Below are 19,418 nucleotides of genomic sequence, written 5' to 3'. Positions count from 1 at the left end.
GATGGGTGACTCACTGTATCCTCTTCTCTCTCTCTCTCTCTCTCTCTCCCTAAGCTTGCAGCTATATTTAGTACTGACGTATTGCCCTTCCAGACAGATAGGTTGGCAGCAACATTTAGCTCCTCTTTCCTCTCCTCTCTTCTTTCATCCTCTCCTCTCTTCACACTCTGTAAAGAGTAATGACGGCCAAAATAAACTGCTGCTAATTTATATGCAATCAGTCATTATAATACGATAATACTGCCATGCAAGTTTGCCAATTTATAGCCAGTAACTGTGATACAAATAGGCATTAGATTCTGTCATTAGATTATCATCCTTATTTTGGTCTAAACTTTGCTCTGCAATGTGAGATGATAATTAGGGGACAAATGAAACAAATGAACATCAAATTGCCACCAACTTTAGTCATCATCATCGTTATAGTCAAAATAATCCATGCCAGGGGGATAAAAGGCACAGTGCACAGAATACACAGACAATAGCTTCTCTCCACACTCTGTCTCTCACACAGTCATTCCCCCTCAGAATTAATTGTAATAACTATTATGAACCTCTTAATTTCCATTTGGAATTATCATCAGGTCAAAATATTTATTTATGCAATACTTTGGTTTTTGACTATATACCTGCAAAGCTAATAACATTTCCAGCCTCAGCTGTACCTTGTGTTTAGTGCTAAATAGCAAATATTAGCATACTAACATGCTAAACTATGATTGTGTATTTGATAAATATCATACCTGCTAAACATTGGCTTGTTAGCATTGTTCATTTGCAAAAACATAAATTACATTCTTAAAATGAATAAACCAACACCAGTTTGACTGATATTCCCTGGCCTGCACAAAAAACATGATTTAGGAAGATAAAAAATACGAGATAACTGTTTTTGCAAATTAACCCCTGAAGCGAAAGGACTCCGTTACCTAGCAATATCTATCTAAGGTTTGCTAGCATTATTAGCACCATAAATAGCTACTGGTCAGGGGCATAGCACAAAATTCTGGGCCCTGTAGAAAGGCATTTTCTATGGGCCCCTCCCTGCATCCACAGCTATTCATTCTAGCATCTTTTTGGGCCCTCCTCACATGAGGGCCATGGGTACTCAGTCCCCTTTTCCCCCCCAGTCCCACGCCCCTGCTACTGGTCTTACTAGCCTGAGTAAGGCTGCAGCTGCTACTTATGAATTCAACCTTTCATTTGTAAAAGGAAAAATTGGTTATTTTGTCTTTTAAAAAATCTTATATTCTCGCTTTAAGTAAAAGAAGTAACATGATGAAAAATATCCCATCACCAGTAAAAAAAATATTTGATGGCTATGTACTCCAGGTTTGATCTAACGTAATGCTGGAAAACATGATGCACATTGTTTTATGTGAGCTGGGTTTTTTTCATTTGTTTTTACCTAGTTTAACTGTATGTTTTATGCATTTTATCCTGTTTTATGTATTGTATGTGTGAGTCTGTGTGTGCCTATGATTCACCTTGCTACAAGTTAAAGTAAAATGAAAGTTGAAGTGATCATATGTTTTGTATGTAAAATCTTAAGTAACTATAGCTCTCAAATAAATAAAAAGTACAATATTTGCCTCTTGTATCTAGTGGAGTATAAAGTAAGTGCAAGTGCCTCATCAGTGTCACTGTACTTGAGCAAATTAACAGTTATTTTCCTCCACATGCGTGGGGCTGCACGACTTTGTACTCGACCAGCTTCTGACTCAGCAGTACAAACGAGAGGAGGAGAGGGAACAATATTATGTCTCATAACACCACGTCACGTCACATACACACACACACACTTTCTCTGTACCCAACTCCCAGGGTGTCGCTGTAATCGAAAGTGTCTGTTTACCTTTCATTACCGTCAAATGAGAGCTTAAAACAAAGAGATGGGGGAGATGAGGTCAGAGCAGAGGGACGTTACAGTGGATAAACAGTGACAGGAAGAAAACAAGAGGTTTATATGAAAAATAAGACATTTCCTTTAATAACATCTGTAACATCATGGTATCATTTTCAATATATTTGACGATGCAGTATACACATTACGTGGACATTGAATCGATTAATTGGCATTTATATACTAATACAACATAAAACTGCATTGTTTTCTACAAAGACATCATAATAGGGCACAAATGGTGTAGCAGCAAAAAAAAAGAGTGTTTTCTTTATACATAGGCTACAATAGTACAACGTATTCACAGAGAAGAGATTCATTACGAAGTATAGCTAAAATGAAGTTACAAATACATCTCTAAAGTATGCACTACGTCATACACAAGGTCATGGCATTTTAGAGATTATAAAATGTTACATAGTTTAGTAAGGGGTCTCTATCGGCTAAGACACTGGAGGCTAGAACAGGGCTACCTTTACAGCGCAATGTAGACTGTGCAGATATAAAGCACACTGATGTTTGATACTGACACAGAATTAGGACATTTGAGTAGGATATTAATACGCGCAAGCTGTATAACTTAAAGAGTTGTGATGTTGAAATGATGGGAGGCTACAGCAGATACAAATGCTTCCTGATGGGATTCGCTGTTGTTGCTTTTATTGTTTAGAATTTGTACTTTGAAATAAGAAATGTTTTGGTCACAAGAGGAAACAACTGGAACCCCAGAAACCCTCAACAAATGATCTCAGCACCACAACTCTTTTAGGTGGAATGTCTTCGATATGTCGTACATGTCTGCTTGAATGGAGCTTTTAACTTCTTCAGTTTTTTCTTCTATTGAGAGTGGTATCAATCTTCTCATCTAACTCTCAGCAAGAAGGTGAATAAGTGAACTTCCCAAAATGTCAAACTATTCCTTTAAAGCCAAGATCACCAGTAGTTTTAGGCTACAAACACTTTGGGAAAATCATCTCCTGTTCCACATTATCACACAGTGTCTGGTCTGTACTCAGAGGACCAGTTCAGTTCTCCTCATATGAAAAAAATGCTTCCCTTCAGATTATTAAGAAGCACACAGAAAACTCCTATAGGTTCCTCTAAACCAGTGATAATCACTACAGATCTGCTGCAGTTCCACATCTCTACACTGGAGACTGCTTATTGCTAAATGTAAATAAAAACATTATTATCTTAAAAGAGGTCTGACATAACACAGAGAAAGTAACAATAATACTTGGTCATTAATATGTTATGATATATAGAGGTAGTGATTGAAGCATTGATTGATGGTTATAACAAACACTGAACAATGGACTCAAGCAAGGAAAAAAAATAATCTCATCTCAGGAGAGTTTAAATACAGAGCTTATCACACCAGCCCCTGAAACAAAGTTTTTTAGCTCAAATATTAGCTGACACACAAATAATTTAGGATTTAGGGACAGTTCCAATCAGCAGGATCGTATGAATCCTGGGGGAGAGTACAGACATGAATTATAGAGTTTCAAAGCTACTGTTTGTCATGGAGATACAACGTCACTGGTAATGTTTTGAGTCAAATTTAGCACAAAACAAATGGTCTGAATGAGTGTCAAAAATGGGTTTAAACTCCATGACCCATCATAATGGGTCCTCTGAGCTCTGGCTTTAGCCTGTCACTCTGACTGACATGCTGCTCAAGACTTTGTCCTTTCTGAAACTGAATCACAGTTCAAATCCCTGTTCCTACGCAGCATCCATGCAGTCATGAACTAACATGGAGTTAAACCGTGCGATTCAGTCAGAATATAAACAAGTTATGTCTAACATGCAACAAAAACAGCCATTTATTCCTTCACTGCATTGGGAACGGCTATTTGCTTGGTTTCTGTGTGCTGCGGAAAACACTGCCCCACTGATTGTTTGAATTACACATTATGATGTATATAGTCTCCCATTTGTGGCCCGTGTTAGCCGTGTCTGTTTAAATTCAATACGTTTGGGTATCGGTTTAGATGCTGAGTGTATAAATAGCCGGCCACCCAGCTTGACTCTTTATGCAGACGGATTAAAGATGAACAAACAAAACAAAGACACACATTCAGCAATATAGAGTATCTTTCAATCAACTTGACAGAATTATAATAAAATATAAAACAGAGGCATATAATACAATATTAAATGAAGACTTTGCAGTAAATTGCAATAACTGACATATATTTGCACACTTGGTGTGGCACAAACAAATGCTTATGGCTACCTGCATTCATTACACATTCTATGTGTGTCTAAATATGAATGTATGTGTGCCATAGCACAGAGTGAGTGAGATTGTGTGTCTTTCTGCATTTGCACTGTTGTCTGTGTTCCTGGTATTATAAGTGTGAATGTGTGAAGCAGTGGACAGCCGCCAGGCCTCATTATTGTCATTCTCCTCACTGCCTAAAAGAGAGGCAAAGAGAGGCAAAGAGAGGCAAAGCGGCTGCTTTCAATCGAGGAGCCGAGGGAAGATGGAGACAAAAGGCCCAAATTAAACAAATGCCGGAAAGCGGCTTGGAGAGCCAGCCCGTGGTCATACGATTTGAATGAAAGAGATGGCTGCAGGGATATCCCATCTGGGTCTTTCAGTGGGGAGACCACACAGATACTCTCCATCCCAGCATTCAGCTCAACTATAGGTCCACGCACACTGGGGTGCCAGTTCATGTCCATGTTCTATGTTCTTCGGGTGTGTCTGAGTGTGGATGTGTCCATCTATAATCTGTTGGCGCTGTTTTTCAAATCCTCCGCACAAACATTTTGACTTCACCCTGGAATCCATCTCCATGTGCAGTTTGTCTTCGAACAACAAATTACAACTTCCACTGAAGCGTTGACACAAAGAACCCCTGTGTTAGACTGGTCCACTTTATATCCATTATTCTTAAATAGTATGTGTTTCCCCTGCTCTCTTGTATTTGTATAAGTTCATCTGCAGACCTAAAGAACCCCCAAACCACAGCAGAGCAGGAGTTTGTGTAATTGTGTCCACCAAGAATGAATTGTCTAAAAACCATGTCTCTCAAAGTTGCCATTAAGGTGCCTGTCATACCTCCACTCATGGGATGTGTTTTGTGACTCTACATGTCTGTACAGGCATGCACATGTGGACTGACAGAAGCTTTGTTGCAGAAGCAGAGGCGATAGTAACATGTTTGATTGCACACACACACACACACACACACACACACACACACACACACACACATACACACACGTAGATTGATATTTAGGCTGTTACGCTGCACGTGTTGCTTAACTAAGAGCGCTTCTACAGGTTGTGGGTGCTTCCGCAAAGATTTCCTTCATTCTGAGGTTACTGGATGTCCAAGTGTCTGTATGCTACTTGGCACTGAGAGTGGGTGATGAATCAACAAGGGTTGGTGGAAAGAAGGAGGTGAAAAATAAGTCAGTGGACACATCAAGTCCTCATGGCCTCACACCTGGAACAATAAACAATATAGAGAGGAGGTTTTAAGCATGACTACTTTTTTTTGACAGACACAGGGCTGATTCTCCCATTTATGATGGATTCTCCAATTGTGCACAATGTGAGTCTAGTGATAAAGTGAGCATGTACTTTTCCATCATCATCAAATATACCCACTTTTGGAGCAATTTTGGGTTCAGGGTCTTGTTCAAGGACACTTTAACATGTGGAATCAAAGCCCCAATCCTACAACTAATAGTCACCCACTCTACCACTTGAGTTACAGCTGCTCCCAACAAAGCTTATCAATGCAGCAAAAGCTCAAGCATCTGATTACCGGTCTAACAATCTCTAATTAGATATTTTCAAATCGTTATAGAAAATGGATTGTGAGTTGGGATGATCTGGAGCGAGAGAACATACAGCTTCAATTTGTACAAGAAACAGCCTGATGCAGCTTAAGGTGCTTCATAGATTGCATTTATTTATTTATTTGGATTTTTAAATTATTCACTTTTTTCATTTTCAATACTCTAGACCAGTGTTTCTCAAATGGGGGTCTGTGTACCCCTAGGGGTACTTTGGAGTACTGTAGGGGGAACGTGAGGTTCCTTTTTAAAATGTTAATCTCAAATATATCAGAATTTTCTTAAAAAGTACAAGCATCAGATGTTTATGTTTTGGTAACATGTGGACTCGTCTCGCTTTGCCAGACTCTCCTCCAAAGTGCGCTGGAGGTGAGTCTGGCTACTCCACATAGCATTCAGGGATGGGAGGAAAACATGCTCTGGTTTATTGCCATTTCTTTAAACCAATCACAATCGTCTTGGGCGGTGCTAAGCACCAGAGAAAAACTGCGGTGCCGCTGCAAAATAGGCTCGGAAGGAACTTGTTTTGGTGGAACACGTGTACGTTTAAAAGTTGTTTTAGTCGCGCAACAGAAAACTCAGATTGGACAGATAGTCTAGCTAGCTGTCTGGATTTACCCTGCAGAGATCGGAGAAAAGGTTAACCATAGTCCTCATAAATCGACCGGAGTTTAAAATGCCAACACAAAGGAAGCAGAAGGTAACGGACATCCGGCTTAAATGAGTGAAATCCGGTGGATTTTCCGGGGGCAACGGAGCAATCCCGGAAGTGGAACGTCAAGGATATAGACTACATGTGGACTGACCTGCAGCGGTGAGGGTTGAGCCTCCTGTCTTTCTGGCTGCAGCTCTCAGCTCTGATGGTGCAGCGGCACTGACAAGACGTTGCATTCAGTGCCCACTTTCTTCCTCTGCAGGGTCGGCAACTAGGCCTCGGAGATGGCGATGGAGAGGGAGCAAGGCTGGTGGGCGGAGGTGATGGAGGAGGAGGAGAGGATGGGGGAGGAAGAGGTAGGGGAGCATGTGTCCTGTATGGAAGGAAGAAGGGTGAAAGAACAGTGTGGTTAGCTGCAGAATGTATTCATTCATTGATTAACAAGAATCTACAGCTATGCAAGTGGCGCAGTGAGGCTGCACTTAGGCACAATGCTTTGAAACTAAATGCTAATGTCAACATGCTAACATGCTCACAATGACAATGCTAACCTGTTAGCAGGTATACTGTTTAACATGTTCACCATTTTATGTGTAGATGTTAACCTTTGCTAATTAGCACTAAACACAAAGTAAAGCTGAGGTTGATAGGAATGTAATTAGTTTACCTAATGGTAGAGCTAGATTAAAAATTACGGGTTAAGTTAAGGGTCTTTAATTTATCCTGAGGGGGACATGAATGTCTGAACCACATTTCATGGCAATCCATCCAATAATTACACTTTATTTGCAAAAACCAACGTCCACCTTATGGTGGCACTACATGAAAAGTCAGTGGATCATTACAGTTAGTTTGTAGGCTTCATCTTGAGGGGATCATCAATGTCCGTACAACACTTCATGAGAATTGATCCTACAGTTATTGAGACGTTTCAGTTTGGACCGACACACAGACACACAGAAAGCCACGGTATGGGATCAATACAGGGTCTAAAAGATTTTACTACTTTTCTATTGATCCCACACCACGTTGCTAGCATGGCTAAAAGTAAAAATAAAATGCAAGGCTTGTTTAAACATGCAGTGCCAGACTGAAACAAACCTACACTATGCAGTGTGTGGGAGATGTGTGACTAATGTGGTATACTGTTTCCTTTGCTGCCGACAAACTTTCTTCTCTTTCTGTCAGTTTGTGTTTCTGTCCGTTACCATGGCTATAGTCACTTAGCTGCCTATGAGGCTTTCAGTTTCTCCCTTTTGACAGTCTGTACTTTGTGTCTGAGAAAGTTGCCTGCGTCAGTTGGTCCATTAACTGAAGCTGGTTCTGCCTCAGTCTTCCTGGGAGGCTGGCGGCTTTAATGAAGTTACTTAATGAGGCAGAGAGGGGCCATCTTTGTTCAGACCTCGATGACCACGCCTGTCACTGGCATGGACAGAGGAGGAAGCATTTGGGAGCAAATTACACAGATTTCACCCCTGCCAGAGTCTGAATAAAGCCTGTTCTGAGTGATGGATGGGTGCTGAAGGACATCACACCCAAACCGAGTCACCTCTGGGCCCCTGGAGGCCAGAAATGAAGCAAAGTGAAGGGGAAGCAGATGAAAAAAAGAGAGATAACTTTTTATCCTTCACTTCTCAGGACTGAATCATGGGACTCATGTACATGGTGGCAGAAAGAAACACACACAGACACAGACACAGACACACACACACACGCACACACGCACACACACACACTCCTGTTCCTCTAAGATCACAGTGGATAATCATTTCAAAAATGTTTTTATTGTCCTTGAATGTTTCTAAATGGCCTTCTTAACAGCCAGAATTGTGAATTATATAACATGCGATATAAGTGATCACAGTAAATATTAAATATGAATGAATAGTTGCCATATACTGTGTTGTTGTTTTTATAAAGCCTACTAGTCTTAGACAGACGTGAGTCCTGTGTGTGTGTGTGTGTGTGTGTGTGTGTGTGTGTGTGTGTGTGTGTGTGTGTGAGAGAGAGAGACCTTGAGTGCTGTGACTGTAAACAAATTGTCCTTCAGTAATAATGTAGACCAGATAACTCTTTTTGTTCTAATCCAAACATTCACACTGAGGCTTACTGGAAAATAATGACTAACAGAAGTAAAAACATCAACTTTTAACTGAGATTTGAAAAATAAAAATAAATAATCAATGTGTGTACTGAATATTCAACATTACGCAGCTCTGATGGCTCCAGTTGTCTTATGTCTGGACTTTCCTCTCTCCTTTTTCTTGTCTGTTCTTGTTGGCTTCAGATAGGGCCTGGGAATATCAGACAAACAAAATGTTACACACATTAAATAGTCAGGAGTTATGCTTTTTGACACCTGTTGGAATTGAAAATTAGGTTGAAAAAATGAATAGTCCTGTGTGTCCACCACCAACTAAGTGAATATATTGAATGTATGCATATCTTTGCCAATTTTAGTCTATATTCTATTTAAGAAAAGTTCAGCTTTTAACATTTGAGAAGATACCAGAAAACTGTATTATTTTATAGGCTTGGTACCAAAAGTCAGGTTTCTTGTCTGCACTAAGTTATCGGAAAATGTTGAACAACACCCAGCCTCCATATATTTAATCTCCAAATGTTATTTTCACAAAACGCATAGATTTTTAGTAATGCCCTAATACAAACATGTAGACCTTCAAACACTACGCTAAATCTCCTTTTCAAAATGGGAAGCCCACAGCAGAGACTTTCAAGTGAACTTCACATACTGTACATTCTCTTGTATATAATTTCTAACATCAATCTGATATTTCTTTAAATATTACCTTTAATATTTAACTTTGATATTTCTTTTAATATTACCTTATGATATTTGTCTGTTATCTGTAATGCAAATGTATCCAACTTTGCATTACTGTCATATCTTATAATAACATAGGTCTCAACAGTGATTTATTCAAATATGTCTCTTATGATATACCTATTAATAATAGCTGCAATCATTTAAAGTAATTTAAAGTATCAGATACACAAGTTGACAAGAAAAATCACTAATTAATGATAACTGAATGCTTTTAAAACCATGTACATTTGAAAACTTGTAGGATCAGTGGTGAAAATTATACATCGACTCAAGTGCTGTAGGCTACTTTAAGTAATAATCTCAATATTTAATTGAAATAAATGTTTGTTAAGTCACCATCTATCAACTCGCTCTTCAACTCACTTTTGTGTGAAGTGTGTACTGTTTATTCTGGTCTCTGCTAGCGTTGCGAGTAAATGGATATTATGGTCAAAAACAAAAACAAAGAAAAGAGTGATGAGTACAGACGATGAAACTTCAATAACAAAGGAAAGTGAGATCCAAAAACACGCCTGCAATTACCGTTTATCGCATGAAACAAAGACCTTTGAGATTGTAACTTTAAGTACAATTCTGAGGTTTTTTATACTACTCTACTTCTTCTCCACTACATCTCAGAAGGAAATATTGCACTTTTCACTCCACTACATTTATCTTGCAGCTTGAGTTACAAATTAATCTGTAGAAAAAGATTTTCAAAACCTGTGATGAGCACATGAAATTCTAATTATTGTTCAAAATCAAATCAAACTGCACAACAGTACAACATTAAAATGCTGCTTACATGTTAATGTACCAGCAAAATATATCCAGAGGTATAATATATAATATAACATTATAAGTCTGACTGGGGCCATTCTGCTGCAATGACAAGTAAGTCGATATGCTGATATTACTTGTAATTTTACTTAAGTACAATTTTGAAAGAAGGACTTTTACTTGTATTGGAGTATTTTTACAGACTGGTATTGCTCAAAGTCGAAGATCTGAATACTGAATACAGATCACTGCCCAGGAGGCTCTCATGAGACAAAAACATAGAGAAAATGTTTTGGAACATTACACCTATTACTGTAGCTGTTGCATTTTTGGGCACATCGTCCACCTTGCCTGTGGTTAACTAAGCTCATATCCCTATCCTACTCCAGTCTTTATTGAGCACAATCTGTTTTACTTTAATGTATGCTGGTACTCTCAACAGCAAAGTGCATCGGCTCACAGTTTGGGTTTTGGGCTTTTTGATTTAACTTTGACATTGGCTCTGACAAGATGGCGCCGGTGTCTATGGCTTGCCGTCTGTCTCCGCGTACTCTTTTAACTCAGTTTGAGGGATGATTTTTGAGGCTGTTTTTCTTTTTAGAATTCTTTTGTATTGCTATTTTATTGTTCTATTGTGTCACTACTATATGTTATTGCTTATTTTAGATTGTGTTCAGCACTTTGGTCAACTATGTTGTTATTAAAGTGCTTTATAAATAAAGGTGGATTGGATTGGATTGGATTCCCTGTCTCTTTAATCCCATCTGCTGTAACTATATTAAACTTTATCAAATTATGGTGGCTGTGTTTACCAGCTTAGCTCTGGCAATAATAACTGGACGACTTCTGTTGTTGTCTTTGGAGCGCTAATTTACTATCATGGATGCGTGACTCTACTCCGTCAGTCTGTGAGAGAGCACATGGCAAGGGAGATAAAATCATCGCTATGGTGACAACAGGATGCGGGCCATCCCAAGGGATGCTGGGAGAGAGTCACACAGATGCTAACTCACTGAGGGGCACACACACATAAACAAATATTCTCACACACACAAAAACTTTTGCACACATTTATACTAGCACATAGAAAATGTACAGTACATATGTGCAAAGACATGCAGAGATTCAACAAACACAGTCACGTAGACACATGAAACCTGAACAGGGTCAAACTAAAATGTATACACACGTACAGTACACATACATACAGTACATTGGAATCCTTTATTTATGTCCACATCCTAACAGGAAGTAGGAGGACATAAACATTAAAGATGAAATCATATGATTGCATAGTTGGAACTGGCAGTATGAAGTACACAAACAAACAACAGGGATCCAACAAAAATGTTCCTTTCACAGTGTATAGCTGTCAGTCCCGGCTGAACCTCAACAATACAGTACAGTGTCTACGGAACAGAAAGGTTTATTTACTTTTAGTATATGTTGACCTACAGTCAGAGATTTCCAATGAACCACAATTGTTTTCTATAATTTTTTAGTTCACGGACAACAAATCTGAAGCTCTAAAATAAAACATACAGAAGGTACTTGCTTGCTTTGAGATATGTAAATTATCAGATTCAACAATTTGTAACCCCAAATTAGTTTTGTCAAAGTTGCATTATGGTGAGGTTACCAAGTGAGCCAGCTCTCCAAGAGCCACATTGTATTTATACTTTTCACCTTTACCATTTATCTTTTCATGTTTCTTGTCATTTTCAACTATGTGATGAAGGCAAAAAAAGTTACATTTTTGTTGTGTTTTGGAAACTCAACAAAAGAGTTGTATTAACAGCCTAAATTGTAATCAGCATCCCACTAGTTGATTCTTTACTATGTTTAATTATAATTAAACCTGGAAAGTGAACTCTGACATGTTTCATGTATTGACGTGTATTGACGTGACAATGATGATGTGAATTTGGTTATTTCTTGCATTTAAGAGGTGAGACATTGACCTGAGATGTTCGACTTTTGCAACAAGGAATGACCAAATGTTTGAAATCGATTAAAGCCTCATGTCCTCGGATAATGCAAATGAGAACAAGTAACCTCCATTCAACACTATTAAGCCACTTATGGCTACTTGGGTTTCATCAGAACAGTTTTTGACTTTAACACTCCTCTTAATTCCTCCTCGTTAATAACATCAACAGCAGAATTATAAGAGCATCATTAGTGGACATGGCTTCACAGACAGGGCTTCATAAAGTCATTAGAGATGATGGAACATGACATTTCACAACAACAGCTCACTCACACACGATTAAACATGAACAGACAAGGAGAGATTAAAAAGGTAAGAAGGGAACAGGAAGGGTAAAGAAGTGAAAAACAATGTGTTACCTTGTTGTAGGTGTTGGCTGGAAATGATCTTTTAATCTGCATACAGATAAAACAGACGGTGTCAGCATAAAGGTGCAAGGACGGAGGTCACTCAACAACGGGTATACCGTGCATCTCTGAGCACAGGCTGTGTGTTTAATTACCTGCACTCACACTGGCTGTGCTCGACGAACGGCAGCTCAACAAGCTCGTGTTTCATGAAAGAGGTTCTCATCAGCTGCACACAGATCAGAAAATATTCACACATCATCTCACTGTTTCCAACATTAATCGTCTACACTGAAGCAGGGAGGGATTTAGAGTGTGTCTGTGTGTATATACCTCCATTGTGAGTGTGTGTGTAAGCGAGGGAACACACTCCAGGGCCTCGTCAGCACAGCAGCCACCACATCGCCTCACCGACACACAGGATGGGACGAAGAGATGGTGCGTCTCCCCCGGCAACTCCTGCCAAACCTCCACCAGAGTGTCCCGAGGCTCACAGCCGCTCCGCGAATAAACCTCCAACCACCGTCGCACTGGTGGCGATAAATCAATACAGGCATCATTTTATTTCTCTCTATCAGCCCTATCAAGTAGTGCAGGGTTCTTTGTGGAAACAGGGAGCGTACCTTCTCGACCTTCCCTGGATTTTGGGGAGTCTGCCGGCCGCCAGTGAGCGAGCTGGAGAGAGAAATAAAAGTAGTAAGTTTAGGATTTCCTGGTCAAGTTGACCTGTTAAATAGCATTCAGCATTGCACTTCGGAGTCATAACAAGTGGTTCAATATCAATCCAGCAAAAAGATGTAGGCCTATACAGTATATAGTACAGTCAAAAGGTGGATACATTTGTACTTTGGTAGGTCATCATTGAAGAAAAACAATAGTTTTCTATACTTAAAATACATGTAATACATATAGTAAAATATATCTGCTATTAATCAATAATCAAGATTTTTTTTCTGAGCTAAGCAATATACAGTATAACAGTAATCTAACTGTTGAGCTATTGCCTGCAACCTCCTGTTTGACATTGTTGTAAAAAAAGCTGCTGGTGCATATCAAAGTGTTTCCTGTCAATGAACACCACAATAGTTCACACCTGGCATCTGAATATGACTATTCAGGCTCAATAATGAATAGTGGTAAAAGACGAAAATGAAGAAAGTGAAAAACCTGAACTTTGATACACAGATACACATCTAGGAGAGTAAGAGCCACCCTACAGTTGTACAACAACTTCATAAAACCCCATTTTGGACTCTATTTTGAAATATTCTGCAGTGGGGTCCATTGGTCCATTTGAGCATGTAACTGAAAATGTCCACGTTCAAGACCAAAATCCATCCACATTTTCAACAATATAAGGGAGGGAGCTGCTGGACAAGTTTTCAAACAAGTTATACCTGCTACCTTTGCCCTTCAGTCTATCACCTGATTAAGGTGTTTGAAATCATTTCAGGAGTCTTGCAGTAGTAGATAGTGAGAGTATCTGCTACTGGATTTCTCAACAATGAACAGTTACAGTCAGAGTGTAGTTGGGAGTTGACGAGCAAGACGCCTATTACTGTTTCATAAAATGAGCTGAAGGGAAACCACCTGCTGCAGCTTTTGTAGTAAAGATACAGTAGATAGTAAAGATTTGTTCTGACAGTTATATCCATCCCATATTTACTACTTCCATGTTGCCCACATGCAGTTAACACTCACACACATCTTCCTATAATCACCTATGAAAGGGAAAATAACCACCAAGTACAATTTTGAGGTACTTATACTTTACTCAAGCATTTTGTCTGCTACTTGTACTCCACTACATTTCAGTGGCAAATATTGTACTTTTTACTTTTATCAGTCACAAGGGACATTTTAAGGCAAAACAAATACTTTTACTTTTGAGACTTTAGGTACATTTAGCTGATGATACTACTGTATTTTAGGATTTTGAATAAAGGACTTTTACTTGTTTACATTGTTGTATTGGTAAATTTACCTAAGTAAAGGATTTAAATACTTCTTATGCAAATGAAAGAACACAGAAAGAGAAACAGAATTTTATAGCTCCCCAGAAAACCAAGGCCACTTGTAAGGGAATGTAGACTTTGTCCAGTTGCCCCCCTTTGACTGCTCCACCCCCTTCTAGACACACACACACACACACACACACACACACACACACACACACACACACACACACACACACACACACACACACACACACACACACACACACACACACACACACACACAGGTTTGGCCCACATTGATTCTGAGTTAAGCTGTGACTAAGGCCATTTTGTGACTGCAGGATGTGAGCTTAAGTAAGTGTGTCTTTTCTGTATCAGAGACTGGGATAAAATGACCTCCTTTTGGCGCGCCTGGTGCTGGTACGCCCATGCATGTGTCAGTGCTTCAATGAATAAATAATTCCACATGCTCACGACTAAAATAAATAAGAAATACTGAACCCCTTACAATATCAGTCTCTCGGTTGTTTCAACAACACTTTCTAACACTACCAAACTGGAAAAAAAGTTCTTGAAAATATGTAAATATACTGTATACAGGTCAGGTCAGTTAACAGAGTCAAATTGGTTTCAGAGAGAAATCGATGTGTTAAGTAGTGAAGTTACCTGATCGAGAATATAGTTGCCAGCTGTCTGAGCAGCCATCTTAATCAAATCAGTTAGACACTGAGAGGCCTGCTGCAGCCTGCTGTCCCTCTGTCCACCACTCTACACACACACACACACACACACACACACAGCTGCACTGGTTTTGCTATCTTACTATGGTCTAACACGTCTAACTCCCAGCCACTCCCAGAGTACACTGTGCAGATGGGCCAAGTGTATGTGTGTCCTACAGCTACACACCATCTCCTCCACACTGAGCTTCATCACTGCAGGAGAAAAAAAGATGACCCCTTTTCCAAATAATCTGTCAGAAATACAGACAGCATGAAACCAGAGAGTTTTGGATGTGAGCAGGTGAATAGTCACGCTGCTGTGTGTCATGTAGCGTCTAGGATGACGCATCACTAAACAGCAGCACAGAGTCAGGGCTGGATCCCACACCGCTGCAGAGCTGTGTTCCTGATACAAGTCTCCAAACATAAATAAAGAACCAGCACATGTATGCAGTTTTATCTGTGTGCTGTGTGTGGAAACTGTCAGTAGGCCTATATGAACATTTCTTATCAATGATAAATAATTAAAATAGCTTTTTAAATTAAACATTTCAAGAATTATTGGTCCGACTGTTTAATGAGGTGCCCTTTATAAAGTAGTAGTTTATGGGAGTTAAAAATGAAATAATGAATCTATCATAAATTGGCAGAAAATGAATTTCCAAGTAATTTGATTTTGGAATAATCATGCAACCTATTGTAACAATAATAGGCTACACAAATAATTGATAATGAAAGTAATTGTTGCAGCCTAAATTGGCTTCATTAATGTTTAATAATTAATTTACATTTACTTTATAGATCAGTTATCAACCATTAATAAGAATGTTTGGGTTGCCAGGTTTACACTTGCTGTGTCTTTTTTAGCTAGCTCTTTAGTTCATCAGGAAGACCCCTCAAATGTAGCTAGGCCTCCTGGTGGTCAATGTTAATAACTTAAAGGAACAGTTTGACAGGTACAAGTGGGGAACAGGGTTGGGAAGTACACTTTTTCACTTTCTTACCCATTGGATGAGAAGATCGACACCACTCTTGTGTCTGTTCAGTAACATTAAAGGAGCTGTAGGTAGGATTGTGCAGATCCAGGACTTAGCCATAAATTTTGAACATCGACAACTTCTCAGTCCCCCCCTTTCAACTAAAGCCCATAATGGTCTCCTAAGCCCCTCCTCCCACAAGGGAGAATGAATGTGTATGTGCATGAGCAGTGATTGACACGCAGTTAGACATCCCCCCCCATTGCATCTGAACAGGGAGCGGTGGATTTTTGCAAATTGCACTACAGGCTGTAGGTGGTGCCAGAGGAGCCAGATTTTTAAATTACCTGCTTCATGTAGTTCTACTAGAACATAGGTTCAGTTTCAGCAAATATGACAGAAGGTTTTATCAGGCTTACCTACTGCACCTTTAAATATGAAGCCAGCTAACAGTTAGCTTAGAGCAAAGACTGGAAACAGCCAGCCTGGCTCTGTCCAACTGTTAAAAAATCTGCCTAGCCCCTCACTGAGATCACTGTTTTACATACAACTTATTGTTTTGATACGTTACAAAAAACTAAGTGCAAAAACGACAATTCGCCATTTTAAGGGTTAGGGACGATTTCTTGGCCCCACCAAGAATGAATGAATTAGGGTGGCTAAGAAGACAACTTATGTGCCATGCTAGAGGATTTTCCATAGCCTGGCAATCTAAAAGTTGTTCTTTTGAATGGCTTAACTGATCTAGCTAAAGCATTGGTAAATTATTACTATTACAGCTATAAACTCTTTGTTTAAGGTGACTCACTAGAAAGCGGCACTGAATTATGAAAATGATGAGTAGACAATACCACAATGTCATCTTAAAAATCATATGGCTGTCCTGAATATTAGCCTACTATTATATTAGGCTAGTGAATTGTCCTGTCACTGGACGCTATGGCTTAGTGACAGGTGTCATTGACCTAGGGGATAACTTCCACAAAGCTAAAAGTTCCACATGTTTTTCACCAAAGCAAATCCATACAAAAGGGATTTCATCAAGTGACTATAAGATGGAAATAAACCGCACAAGCTCATAGCTGATGGCTGACTGATCACCTCAGACATGCAGTCATTTAGGGGCAAATATATAGGCCTACCTTGGCATGGGACGTCGGTATTCTGGTGAGCAGCAGGAATTGAAACATTCCTAGAATAACTTGAAGTATAATCCCCATTGTGCAGAAGTCCAAGGGGCACGCAAAAAAATATTCTTTGGACCAATCCAAAAAAAGAAAAAAGAAGGGCTTATTCGGCCGTCTCCTTCCTTCGCTTCTGTGTCCGATTAAAGACGCAGAAATCCCGTTTTCATTCTCCAGTCTCCCTTCCTTGAAAGGACACCCAGGGTGGCATCCTCAGTGTTGGAATAATATCTTGTAGCATTTAGACTATATTATCGACTGAACTAAAGCAGCTCTCAATCTAAACTCCAATGATAGTTTGTAGGCTATTTCAATTAGTCAAACACTGTAGGCTGTGTCTAAAATAACCCTCCATCCACTCTTTTTAACACAGACAGAAAATCTCCAGTAATATTTTATTAACTATGTCATTTTTTTTAATGAGACTTGTTTAAACTTTGACTGATGGCTCCCTATATTTAGGCTATTTCAGGTCAGTCTGGTCCTGATCCCATGATGACGTGACTGGATCATCCAGATTCCCGCTGAAACGTGGTGCGATCATAAAATCCTGGAGAGAGAAAAAAAAATCACATCATCCAGCGAGGCTATAGGACGTTTATACGGCAACTTTATACGACGCTTTAGTCCGACGTGCAGGGCTGAACAGTGGCGCATATTCCGCTCCCCGGCTCGGTCACAGTCTCTCCACACTGTCGCTCCCACTGAAAATGTGACGCTTCCCATTTAGGCGCATCTTCCCGTTTTTTTGTCCTTTTATAAATATGTCTAGAATAACATCCTCCACTGACATGGTAGCAGAGCTAGAACAGAGCTGGAGCAGCAGAGTAGTCCGCAGACAGAGAGAGGTCTGGAGAGGTAGGAGTCTTCATTAGTTGTTGTGATCGGTTTCCTCATTTCCTTTGCCCTTGAGACGCACGCAGCGTAACCATTGCACTGCCAACTTTTTCCAAACGGGACAGGCGCACTGCATACAGGTGCAGCGTCTCTACTGGTCCCGGGGGGTGGGTGGGGGGTGCAGGGGCTAGCTGCCACTGAGACACTGCGAGGTCATGTCATCATATTTCTGCAATTGTGGTTTTAGTTAGGCCATATTGGTATGTTGGTAATTGATTAATGGATTATTCTTTCAAAAGTGCCAAAAATAAACTAGTTCCTACTGCTCAAATGTGAATATTCACTGGTTTTATTATATATCTCTGATAGTGACAAAATAAGCGAAGATGTCACCTGGAAAACTGTGGTGGGAACTTTTCCATTCTGACAGTGTAGACCCAAACAATTAATCAGGGAAATTATCAGCAGATTCATTTGTAATGAAAAGAATTGTTAGTTAGTTGCAGCCATATGGCAAACACAATAAAGGATTCAGTATTTATCCACAACAGTTGTTTTGAGGGCTGTGTCCAAGCCTTCATGTTGGGTAATACAGTTTGGTTAATTATTTTATGAGTCCGTAACTTCTTCTTCATTTCTTTATAAATTCCACTAATATCAAATCATTTCGTAGGAAATTTTCTGGAAAGGGCCATATCATTTAGTAATTATTAAAATTATGAAACAATCAAATGATTAGGAAATTAATTCAGGAGGTACGTTGGTACTGTGTTGTTGTCTGGGGATTCTAACCTCCTGGTTAGAATTGTAATTGCAATATATTATGACACTCTAATTGTGAACACAGTGAATATTAAGTTTCACTGCCCCCTATCAACTTATTCAAATAAGAATAATATCAAATGTTAGTTTTTTTTTTAGGACTAAATCACATCAAATAAGGCAGTATAGTGTAAAAGTCTGAGGGTCACTTTTCTATTAAGGATTTATTTTTCTACTTGATATGACTATCTATACTTTTCCAAATAATAAATCAGGGCATGTCAGACACAGAGTATTATTTCAGAGCATGATCTGACACACTTTCCCTCTGCAACTCATTAAACTTAAGATAATAGTCAATGTCTTCATGGCTGGTTTTCCTGTGTGTGGAGGCATGCCGACACCAGAATCTCAGGCATTATAGTGTGTTTGGGTTATGACAGGCCACTCACACGCCACATGAGGGTGAGGGTGTCTGTAAGCTATGCAGGGATATGTTATCTCCCGCTGAAGTCTCAGGTCAGACAAGAAAAACGGCAACATGTCTTCTTAAAACACAATTCACATGGTAGTTCTGGGATTTCATAAATTCAGTTTATACTTGTGCAAGAATTCTTTTAAAAACAATAACTAGTAACCAACCCTCTTTTCCATGAT

The 19,418-nt window shown here is 39.4% G+C and overlaps 1 protein-coding gene across 1 annotated transcript; it reads right to left on the bottom strand.

The window, feature by feature from the left end:
* Window positions 1-2,005: 2,005 nt before the first annotated feature.
* Window positions 2,006-18,042, bottom strand: vegfba (vascular endothelial growth factor Ba). The gene is made up of 8 exons (XM_028588599.1): window positions 17,121-18,042; window positions 12,945-12,996; window positions 12,655-12,851; window positions 12,477-12,550; window positions 12,334-12,369; window positions 8,588-8,671; window positions 6,529-6,750; window positions 2,006-5,367 (listed from the first exon to the last, which is right to left on the bottom strand). Exons 1-8 carry the CDS (start codon window positions 17,196-17,198, stop codon window positions 5,346-5,348), a joined length of 765 nt encoding a protein of 254 aa, XP_028444400.1. The 5' UTR covers window positions 17,199-18,042; the 3' UTR covers window positions 2,006-5,345.
* Between the last annotated feature and the right edge of the window lie 1,376 nt (window positions 18,043-19,418).

The sequence above is a fragment of the Perca flavescens genome, chromosome 10, assembly GCF_004354835.1.
Source record: "Perca flavescens isolate YP-PL-M2 chromosome 10, PFLA_1.0, whole genome shotgun sequence".
In the NCBI taxonomy this organism is placed as follows: domain Eukaryota; kingdom Metazoa; phylum Chordata; class Actinopteri; order Perciformes; family Percidae; genus Perca; species Perca flavescens.
Note: the sequence above shows the minus strand (reverse complement) of the source record. Positions and strands in the feature narration are given on the sequence as shown.